This window comes from Gadus morhua, chromosome 19 (genome assembly GCF_902167405.1).
Source record: "Gadus morhua chromosome 19, gadMor3.0, whole genome shotgun sequence".
Classification (NCBI taxonomy): Eukaryota; Metazoa; Chordata; class Actinopteri; order Gadiformes; family Gadidae; genus Gadus; species Gadus morhua.
This window is the reverse complement of record NC_044066.1, coordinates 15704251-15715537: the sequence shown is the minus strand read 5'-3', so window position 1 is coordinate 15715537 and position 11287 is coordinate 15704251. Positions and strand designations below refer to the sequence as shown.

At 48.5% G+C, this 11287-nt stretch overlaps 2 protein-coding genes across 4 annotated transcripts; one reads left to right on the top strand and one right to left on the bottom strand.

The window, feature by feature from the left end:
- Positions 1-1662: 1662 nt before the first annotated feature.
- Positions 1663-9288, bottom strand: foxm1 (forkhead box M1). 2 transcript variants are annotated; one of them, XM_030341732.1, is made up of 9 exons: positions 9113-9288; positions 8003-8521; positions 7422-7558; positions 6651-6854; positions 6136-6264; positions 4914-4973; positions 4428-4479; positions 3967-4157; positions 1663-3480 (listed from the first exon to the last, which is right to left on the bottom strand). In XM_030341732.1, exons 2-9 carry the CDS (start codon positions 8475-8477, stop codon positions 2719-2721), a joined length of 2010 nt encoding a protein of 669 aa, XP_030197592.1. In that variant the 5' UTR covers positions 8478-8521; positions 9113-9288; the 3' UTR covers positions 1663-2718. The 2 variants fall into 2 exon arrangements, with proteins under 2 accessions (XP_030197592.1, XP_030197593.1); XM_030341733.1 differs by having other exon boundaries at positions 1663-3477; positions 9113-9287.
- An 88-nt stretch (positions 9289-9376) lies between these two features.
- Positions 9377-11211, top strand: rhno1 (RAD9-HUS1-RAD1 interacting nuclear orphan 1). 2 transcript variants are annotated; one of them, XM_030341738.1, is made up of 3 exons: positions 9377-9879; positions 10015-10828; positions 10859-11211. In XM_030341738.1, the coding sequence occupies exons 1-2, from the start codon at positions 9712-9714 to the stop codon at positions 10816-10818; spliced, it is 972 nt and encodes a 323-aa protein (XP_030197598.1). In that variant the 5' UTR covers positions 9377-9711; the 3' UTR covers positions 10819-10828; positions 10859-11211. The 2 variants fall into 2 exon arrangements, with proteins under 2 accessions (XP_030197598.1, XP_030197597.1); XM_030341737.1 differs by having other exon boundaries at positions 9378-9879; positions 10015-11211.
- Positions 11212-11287: the final 76 nt, after the last annotated feature.

Below are 11287 nucleotides of genomic sequence, written 5' to 3'. Positions count from 1 at the left end.
AAGAGGGAGCGATTCACATCCATAATTCATAATCTCACTTCACAATAGATTGCAAACAAATGACTGCAGTCATAGCAAGGGGATGTGCAATGAGAAGCATGCATTATTGATCAAGGCTCATTATTCTTAATGAACTAGGCTCCGGTGTTCCCGGTGACTATAGGAAGTCTGGGATGCCTTCCTATACTTCGATCCCGGATTCCAGAGCACTCAGAGGAGAGAGCGCTTGAATCTTTTACAAGGGGGTCTTTGTTCAGTTTTCAAAAGGTCGCCATTATTCTGTGACGGTCTTTGCATGATGGTCCGTTGAAAGATATAGATAATGGTTGTTCTTCATCTACCGAGTTATACTCATACTAATGAAGGGTCACAGTATCTTGCCCTCAGCGTTTTCACTCTATAAGTGATAAGTCGGTATTGTGTAAATAATTTTAAGAGAGATGAGATATATTTTGTAGGCTACCACCAATACTATTACTACAATACCACCACAACTCTTTCTAATACAACAATTACTGCAGATAGTAAATATAAATCACATTCCCTGGTAAACGAATTACATGTTTTGCTTCAATCTATGTTTGTCTTTGTGTTGTTGGGTATCCAGTATGCAAAGGAAAATGTTCCCAGTTAATCTGTAGAAACAGACGTACAAAAGAAGCCTAGGAAACGAGGTTACACGGCCAGTCAATCCTAGATAAACTTTGAAGGATGACTTTCAACAACGTCAGCTTTGAATTACTCAACACATTTCCCCGTTTATATTTGAGTGCCTGGGAAATTTAAACAAATATAGGGCAATACATTTAAATACAGTTAACAAATCAGTTGAACACATTTAGGAGGCAGTACGTTAGGAAAGAATATACTCTGATCTTATTCACAGAATAAAGTTGGCATTGTTTGAGTCTACAATTACCTAGTACTGGATGTGCTGTTCAAGTGACTAGATACAGGCAGAGGTGTGCAGGAGCTCAGGAGAAGAGCCCTCAAGGTGAAGACCGCCATCTGCTGGACGAAAAGTGAAGCTGCAGCTAGAAGATGACCACGTTATCTCAGTTGATGACAAACTGACATCATAGCCAACAGAATAACTCTAGACAAAGCGTTATGAAAACCTCAAGACAAAACGTACGCCTACGTTAACCTCCCTTAAAGCTGGGGTAGTTAATTTGGAGAAAAGCTAGAGTAAGATAGATTTTGAATGTATCCAACCCCTTCCTGCAGGCCCCAATCAAAAGCCGGTCCTTCCCATAACATGTGACTAGACAGACCGGTCTGCCATCCAATCATGTCATTCGGGTCGAATGACATGATTGGCCGTTCTTGTCAGAGTGTTTGATTGCGGATTGCTTTAATTTATTTAATTATTAAAAATTGTAATAGAAGTAATTGCCCACCTAACCATTAAATCTTACCTGCATCGTCCTTAAAGTGCCGTTGACTTCCAGGATTTTAATGAACCTCTTCACACTGCGTTCGTTCCTAGAATACATCAGCAATCAGAGGCGGGTATTACATATGATAACTCAGCTCACTCCTATTGGCTGACTCCATCCGCCCCGCCAATTAAAGCACCGAATCAACCGACAAGCCAAAGCGTTCATGTACATCTCTATAAAATACTGGATCTTTATATGAAAACACTGGCAGAAACATCAGTAGCTAGTCAAGTTGCTTTAATTAAAATGTGACAATGAGCCTGAACTGATCTGATGCTTGTGGCTGAACTGGATTTAGTGTTTACACAGTCATAAATATTTATTTCCAGGATACATCAAATCACACGTTGAAACTTATTGCTTGCAATTAAAAATGGCCGACGCTCCAACCTCACTGCGCTACCTGCCTACACATCACCACATATTGTAACATCAAAGCTGGCATGAAAGCCCCCGCCCCGCCTACCAGAAGCCCACCTTAACAAAAGGACCAAACCGCCAGTACGAAAGAGGATACATCGCTTTGCTTGAAAGTCTGATACGCTCCCCTAGCAAGCCTCAACAGGACAAATCGCCTGCATGCAGCTAATAAAATATAATGGATTACCTAGTACACAAGCCCGGAATAAAACTCCGATGCGTAGACTCCTCTAATATAAAATTTCTTCGCAAAGCTCCCGGAATTGGGCTGAACTCCAGCGCCAACGTCGGGACTGCGGGCTACAAAAGTGCACTGAGGTTGGTACAGTTACGAAAAGACTAACACACATTCATGTTGTGACCCTGTGATTCGCTTAAACACTGCTGGGAAATGAGTCTAGAACGTCTTCCAGTCGGCTTGGACTGGCGTGCTGGGAGTTGAATGGCCGTGGTTTCTAAAACGTGCACATATTTTTTTACCTTTCCACATAACTGTACATGACAAAAAATGTGCAAATCAAAACATACAGATACATATATATATACACACACAGATATGCATGAGGATTGCTCTCAGGCACTTAGAAACGGTTCAAAAGATTCTTAAGATGGATACGAGCTTTAAACCAAACTAAACCCCTTCAAGAGGAAACCGAGAGGCAGCGAGTGACGGAGGTGACTGACGAGGGGTAAAACTGCAGAAAGAAAAGGAAAGCTTACCGGACAACGCCACGTCACGCGGGCGACGGGACAACACACAAAACTAAATCACTATCATCGATAGACAACCAACTTTTTTTGTTTGTTTTTTTTGATTGCTACATCCTCCCCCCCCCCCTTCCCTCCGGACGCCGGCCTACAACATTTGGGGAATGAACTCGGACCAGCTGATGTTGGCCGTGCCCAAGTCCTCGTCCTCCAGGCCGGAGAAGCTGATGTCTACCAGCACCTTGCTCAGGCTGTCGTTCATGGTGTCCAGCATGAGGCCCTCCAGCGAGCGGCCGGCCCCCACGGGCGACGAGTCTCGCCCGCACGCCGTCAGCAGCTCCCGCGGCGAGCTGAACAGCGGCAGCTCCGTGAAGGACGTGCCGTTGAAGCTGAAGCTGAAGCTGGAGTAATCCTGTAGGGGAAGGTGCTGCTGCTGCTGCTGCTGCTGCTGCTGGGGCGTGTGCCGTGGCGTGTGCAGGGGCCCGCTTGGCGTGCGGATGGGGCTGAAGTCCAGCATGGCCCGCTGCGTGCCCTTCCCCAGCGGGGTCACCTTCCAGGGCTCCCATCCGGCCGGCTTACTGGGTGTGGAGGAGGCCAGGAGGCTGCTGCTGCTGCCCTTGACGGGGGTTTTGAAGGAGAGCTCTGGCTGCGTGTCCTGGAGTCCCGAGGCGTCCGAGGCCACGCCCGAGTCGAAGAAGGAGCTGTCCTGGAAGAGGAGGACGGGCTCCTCGTGCGCGGGGAGCACCAGACGCTGCTTGCGCCGCGAGCTGCCTCCTCCTCCTCCTCCTCCTCCTCCACCTCCTTGACGCGGGGCCCTTCGGGGCGTCAGCGGCAGGCACGCCGGCTCCTCCTTGAACTCCTTGGCGGTGGGGTGCAGCGGCACGGCCGGGGCGTCGACGTGCGCCACCTGCTGAGCAGACAGAGGTCAAAGGGCAACCGAGGGGGCGTGTCAGAATTCCAATGCCGTCTAACTCGTGTCACGTATAAAGCGTGCACGTACGCGCAACGAGATGGGCATCTGAAAGGGACCTCCGTCCGATGCCTGTACCTGTGGAGTGGCAGTAACTCAGGAGCTAGAGCGGGGTGTTCGATCCCTGGCCGGTCTAGGCGAAGTGTCGAGGTGTCCCCATAGGCGTCTTTCTCAGGGACACCTCGACACTTAAACACTCGACCCGAGCCAGTCGTGAGCAGATGGCCGTTAGCCTCGCATGGTCCACACTGCGTGTGGGCGTATGAATGTGTGTGAATGGAAGGCGGCACTAAGAAAACCTCGATTTAAACACGGTCCATCCCTAGCTGCTCCTTAACACCTTAAACCCAAGTGACCTCAGACAACAAGCTTGAAAAAGAGAAAAGCTGAACAGTTCTTGGACGTGAGACGACCGAGCAGGATTACCTTAGGGGCGATCCTCACTCTCTTATTGGCCCGGGGGGTGTCCCGGGTACGCTGGGGGGCTGGCCGGAGCTGGACCTGGGGGGAGTAGGAGGTGGGCAGGAAGATGGAGGTGGTGGTGGTGGTGGCGGCGGGCAGCTGGAAGGGGACCAGGTAGGAGTCGCTGCGGGGAAGGAGCGGCTTCATCCTCCTCACTGGACACACGGAGCAGAGGGAGGAGGTGAGGCAGCGTAAAGAGGCCGGAGGACACAAGGGGGCCGGCTTTGTGTTGGACGTTTTTAATATGTATTTTGGTGCTTATTGGAGATTTGATTTGATGCACTTTTAAAGTTTATTTCACATCTTGTATCTATTGCGCCGACGTACCATGTCAAAATCCCTGCATGAGTGAATCAATTTGGCCATAAATCCCAATCTGGATTCATTCTGATTCTGTTTCTGGTCCGTTTCTTGCAGAAACTTACCACAGCCACGAGCCACGCTCCGTGTAGAAGACGACAACATCCCCGTCTGCTCCTGTTAAACAATAAAGCAAAAAATATTTATAGACCTTCTACTTTCCCTTTGCATGCATTTTGGTTATGGAGAGCCCTGCACCATAAAACAAGCGCGGGGGGAGGGGTGGGGGGGTTGTTTAGGCATCAGAGAGAACGGTAGACAGTTAGAGAAAGAGACCATAAAACAATTTTTTTTTTTACGAGTAGAAGGAAAGACATAACGCAAAGGAAGAACCATCCAATATCCAGTCGAGATCTTTAAGAACATGTTCAGACGCTAGAGAGACGTGCACCCCAGTGGGGGCTGTGTCTCAACACGACCCGATGTGTACCCAGCGGCTACAGCGTCTCGAGGGGCTGTTGTGAGAGCCACACACACACAACCCCTCCGCCTCCTCGCACTCCTCCTCCCGACCGCAGAGGCCTCAGAGACGAGGGTGGACCTAACGTTACCTGGCGTGGGACAAGGGACCGGGAAGCCGGGACCAGAGTGACCGTCCCCTCATAGCCGGGCTGCCGGAGGAGAGAGAGAGAAGGACTACTCATCAAACAGAATGAGACCAACACAATAAAAAAATTAATTAAAAAAAGACAGTTGTCTGGGTTTGAATTATGACAGATCGTTAAAGGGGACCTATTATGCTTTTCGACTTTTATGACCTATAAACGTTGTTATAATGATTGATAGTCATGGTTAACCACACACAAAAAACAACGTCGACTTTCGGGAAACTCTTCCTCTCATCTGGGCGCTTTCAGCCTTCTCTGTCAACGCTCCGTTTCGTCCTTCTCCGCCCCCTCGCCCCCCTCCTGCCAACCCAACGCTGTTGTGATTGGTTATCTTCCTTGAAGCGCGCGCGTGGGCAAATTTGACCAGGCATATGGGGGCGCGGCAGGAGTGCCTCTACGTAGTTGATTTCCCGGAAATGTGAACAAGTGAATCGCAGGTGTTGTCCCGAGTGTTTAGCGCTCTGCACAGCCACCCGACAGCAGGGAATACGTCGAAATGCATTTACGTCATTATTTGACACTTTAGTATGGTTAAACATGACTATCAATCATTATAACAACGTTTATAGGTCATAAAAGTCAAAAAAGCATAATAGGTCCCCTTGAAGCTGAAAACACTTGGATAGGCTACTCTGTCGTCGCACACTTGAAGAGGACATTACGGACATGAAGAGGGCGTTATTACACGGCACAATACATGTGGATGTTGTAGTAAAGATAACGATTAACCACGGGGGGAATTTGCCTTTGGAAAAGGCAACGACCAGGAAGACAATACCGAGTTCTGATCAATTTCCATTTAATTTCGGGTATTTAGCCGACGCTTTTTTCCAAAGCGAATTACAACAGCCAATACACACATTCACACGTCGACAACGGTGTCAACCATGCAAGGCGACAGCAAGCTCGTCGGGAGGAGTCAGGGTGAGGTGCATTGCTCAAGGACACCTCGACACTCGGGGATCAAACTAGCAACATTCCTGTTCCAAGTCAACCCGCTCTACCTCCTGAGCCAAGCCGAGCGACAACAGACTCAACCGGTGGCCGGCTATTTCTCAGAGCCGCGTTGATGCGTAATTGATGAACTGCCATGGTGAGGACGGTGTCTGGGGCCATGTTGACCCTCCCTGAGCAGTGAAGAAGTGAGGCGTGTTCCACGGCTTACCTTGACCACCTGATCCAGGGTCAGGCAACGGTCAGTCTCGGGCCGGATGGTCCAGTAGGACACCTTGCCGTCCGGCGAGGTCTCGCGCGTGAACATATCGTGCAGGGACAGGTTGTGGCGGATGGAGTTCTGAGGGGCGGAACCAACAGGACACAACCATTGAATGTAAGCAACAATGCTAATGATAACGGTACACGGTCTTCAAAAAAGTTTTTTCGTGGTTTACTAATACGTTCACTGCAGTAAGTACGCCTACTTACAAGTACCACGAAAATAGCCATTCAAGTAAACTAAGACACTAAAACAGTAAACTGTAGTTTATGATAAACACAACAGTAAATGACAACAGTTGTTAACTGTCGTCGTAGTTTACTACAACGTTCACTACAACAAGTACTACTAATTAAAAGTACCACGAAAACAGCCTTTCGAGTAAACCAAGACACGAAAAGAGTAAACAACAGTAGTCTCATGTGGATGTTTCCGTGTAAATGGCTGGGGGGGGGGGTTACCACCTTCCAGCCGGGCTTGGTCTGCTGCTGGAAGAAGGGGAAGTGGTCCTCGATCCAGTTGTAGATCTCCTTCAGGGTCATTCTGCGGCCGGGCCGGCTGTTGATTGCAAACTGGATCATGGCCATGTAGGAGTAGGGAGGTCGGTCCGACAGGGTGGCCTTCGCCTCCCCGCCCCCCTCCACCTCGACCACCATGCTGTCGGAGGTCTGTCGGAGAAGAATAAAGCGTCAGGGAGGAGTCTGAGGGGTGGGCAGCGGTGGAAAGACCTCTGGGGTGGTCTGAGATGCATATGGGAGACAGGGGAGTTTGCGGATTTATAAGCTGTAAGTATCGTATTCAAGCAATGTGTTTAAAAGGTTCAGTTTCATAAAGGGCATTTGTATTTGTAGCCAGGAGCGAAATACTATTGCTCACTTAGTTTTATGAAGTAAGCACTGGGACATTGGTATTAAGGGCTGCTGCTGGTTGGATTAAAACAATGTGTGTGAAATGGACGCAGACACTCAGAAATCTAAGTTATACATACTACATCTGCCATTCAAGTCACACAATTGATGTTTGCCAAAAATGTCTGGAATTGTATATGGTAATATATCACGTGAACGTGATAAAATCCCTATGTCAAATATGTAATGGGGACCACAGAAGAAACCCCTCCCATTCCTTCTAGTGAGGTTCTTTATAGAAGACATGTGCGGACATGTTTCTCAAACCAACTCAGCCACCCAAAGACTACTTTCCCATGTCCAGGTGCCCACATCACACCAGCTGACCTCCTGTGACTCCTGCTGGGAAAGGCTGTAGTTCTCCTTCTCCCGCTCACTCTTCTCTGTGTCCGTGCTCATCCTGCCCAGCCACTGCATGTTGGTGAGACTGTCGTCAAGCGGACTGCAGTCCAGGTCCTTGTTGACTAGCAGACAAAGAAATATAAATTATATAGGGAATTAACGCCAACACTGATATTGGGGACATCAAGTGTTAGCAACAATGATAACCGGTTCCCTATTGAGTCACTAAGCAGTTTAAAGGATTTAAAGGTTTTTTTTGGTGCAGAATAGGTAAATAGGAAATTGGGGATCAAACAAAGATCCCTCCATCTGGGAGGAGTAAACACCAACACTGTAGAGAAGTGATAGAGACAATAATAACGATTTCAATATTGAGTCACTCAGCAGACGCAGTGATTTCAAGTTGTTTTTTGGTAAAGAAGAAGGTATACAGGACATTGGGGATCAAACAAAGATCCTTCCATCTGGGAGTCGATCACCCTAACCACAACAACATCCTACCCCAACTTGTACAGATCAATAAACAATCAACCTCATTACACTATCTATCAAAGTAAGGCCCTTACATGGGTTCAATCCGGTGAGGGGTTTAATGTCCAGGCAAACCCCCTCCTCCTTCACGTTACCCGGTGGTCCTCCAGTTATTCTCTGTGGTGGCGGACCATCTCCCTCAGATAAGTGCACAAAATGCGAGTCGTTCTCCAGCCCACCGCTGCTTCCACTCAGGAGGATGAATTTGTTGGGTCCGTTGGGCCCATGCTCTTTGCCCTTGGCCGTCAGAGCTCCGATGACGCACTGTAAATCGGCTGTTTTTGGGATGACCACCACCTGGGTGTCGGGCCTGGTGGGGTGGGAAACGACTTGGATGCCGTCCGGGAAGACGATGGCCGTTGGGAAGGGCCCATTGGGGTGTGGTGTAGGTGTTGGTGGTGGTCGTCCATAGGGTTCCTTCGACGGGACCACATTAGCCGGGGGGTCGTTCAGTTGGAAAGGTAGCTTCCTCCGTTTGAGGATCAGGGGTCTCCTTGGACTTCGTCTCATCCTGCTCAGATCGCAGAAAACCCCCTTTGGTATCCGTGGTTTCTCTGTGTAAAAGATATATCAAGAAAGTGGGAACGAACAAATCGCAAATTAATCGAGCGAGTCCGTCCGCTTTCGCTTTCTACTGTGTACGGTCATTTAAAAAAAACGTCTTTATCCGTTAGCGGTTAGATCTAGAAGGTGTTGCCAGGCACCAGCAGATGGAACCAGAACCGCTCCAGGGTTCTGGATTCCGCGGGGGATACGAGACCTACTCCCTACTCCCTCTTAATGAATTAAACAGCTCGATATCGAGATCCGGTTCATAAACTATAATAACCGTTTCATTAGTCAGTTAGTCAAATAAAGAATCAAAAAGGAGGAAACATCGGACAGAGGCGACAGCTAGCGTCCACAACAGCGCATTGCTACATGGAGATCAGGACCAGGACATACTTCACGGTTTTTAATCGCCAATCGGAGCGTTGTCAGTGGGTCGGGGACTTTTTGTAGATATTACGCGGTAACTAGACCATAGGGTTAATAAGTGCTAGGTCTACATAAGGGAGCATGGTTAGAGGGGCTACACTTCTGGATCGGATGCTAAGCGTGGTGGTGGAGTGCTAACAGGGAAACACATTAAGACAGCTCCAAACCTTCATATCGCAGCAACTTTCCATCGTGATCCGCTTGATAATCCACCCGATAGGGATTCAAAGGGCTGTGGTTTATCCAGACCTAGTAGCAAGAGAATCAGCACTAGTGTAAAAACAGTTCAATAGTAGCGTCAACGCGTAGCACTTCTCGTCATTTCAATGAACAAATCTTTTGAATTTTGGCGCCGCTGTGGGCGCTGCTCCTGTCAACGTGATCACGTGACGCCGACATTAACCAATGGTAGCGGTTGACGTCGTCGACCCGTCGACCAATCAGGAGCGTGTACGGTGGAAACCGGGAAATGAGGACGAGGTACAAAACAAAAAGGGAATCGCTCGGTCATGTTATGATTTGAAATTCATGCTATTTACGATTATGATGTCGAATTGGATGTTAGTACAAGCATGTACGGTATTATTGACATTTGAGTATAATGGAGCTGTGGATCTGTAAAAAAAATAATATGCAGGATGTACTCGTTTTTCGGAAATTAAGATTGCTTAACTGATGCTAAATGCAAATGTAAATTATGCATAGCTACGTGCATGTGGGCATCTTGCAATCTCTCGCTACTATAGGTCGCCAGTCATGATTTCTAATGCCCCGTAAAAAACGAACGACACCGAAGGCTGCTCTGTTGTTCCTGGAGCAATCGCTAGATGGATCCAGACTCCGAAACGAGGAGCCCGAGGTGCGAGCAGCGTTACACCCCAAGTCGTTCATCACAGAAAGGCCAACACACGACAATACATCTCTTGCTCTGTGGGTGAGTGACTTTGCATACAAGTTGCACATAGAACAACAAACTCATTCAAGTGACAAATATAACAAGAAATGCAAATTATACACAAAGCAAGCATCGGTATACCGGTTAACACACGCATGGTTCTTCCCTTTCAAGGTGAGTCCACAGTTTGACCAGTCTCACCTGGCAGCGCCCCCAGGCAGACGGGGCAGAAGGAAGGGCCCTTCCACCACGAGCATCCTCGATCGAAGCAGTCAACTGTCCAGAAAGCCGGGTCCCAAAACCAGCGTCTGCAAGTTCCCCACCTTATCGTTCGACCGAGGTCCGACACCAACCTCCGACATCAACGGACAACCAAAGCAAACACGCACAAAGAAATCAAACAAAGTGTCCGTTGCGGCGCAGTCCTCGACCAATCGGCAGCAGCCACAACAACCACAACTAAAACCACAACCACAACAACAGCAACAACAACCACAACAACAGGCTTCCATGGTGGCTCCTCTTCCCAACCAACAGACGTCAAAGAGACGCACCACAGGGACACCGGGCGATGCCCCCACGTCTTCCAGTGCCGCTGCAGAACGGCCACCACCTCAGCCCCCTGGCCACCCCGCCGGGGGTAGTCATCAGTCCCCAGCCCCCCTCACCACAACAAGCCCCCCCCGCTCTGCGACGTCAGAGACCCCCGGCGCAGTTTGCTGCATCGTCCCCAGCCCCTCCGTCCTGGACACCCTCGAGGTGCTTCACGGGGGCCGGGGGAGTCGCTCTGCCCGTGTTTACCCGCTATTGGGGACCCCGTCCCAGGAATGTAGACAGAGCCAGCCAGAGACCCTGGTGGCCGACACCCCGGAACAGGACTACGGGTTGAGGGTGACGTGGAGGAGGAGGAAGGGACTGATGATGGCCCTGGAGAAAGGAGGCTATCTCTCTAAAGTGGACGCGTTGGTTCCTAGGTGATGTTGTGTGTTGTGTGTGTGTGTGTGTGTGTGTTAGCGTGTGTGTGTGTGTGTGTGCAACACATGGACAATAATGTTATAAATTGGTGCATATTAATGTACCCATCAGACCAATGACATGTTTTCCTTGCATTTAACTCTTGTTTCCATTGTTTTTTTTAATTGAAATAATCATGGGGCAGAATATGAGGGTTATCATTAGAATAGGCTTATATTTTACGCAGAATTGTTCATTTCAGGGCTGCAGTAATTGATTATTGAACAGATACACGGTTACACATTTTTACTATTGCAATACATTTCTTCATTCAGCAGTAATCTTTAAGAAAATTATAAATGAAATACATAGGCCTGTTTATTTTGAAATAAAAATATGAATGTGTCTGAAAGTGAATGTGATAAGTCCAACATTTTGTACTACATTTTGAATTACGGAGGACTTGCTTGTTCACACATCAAGAGAGAGAGTT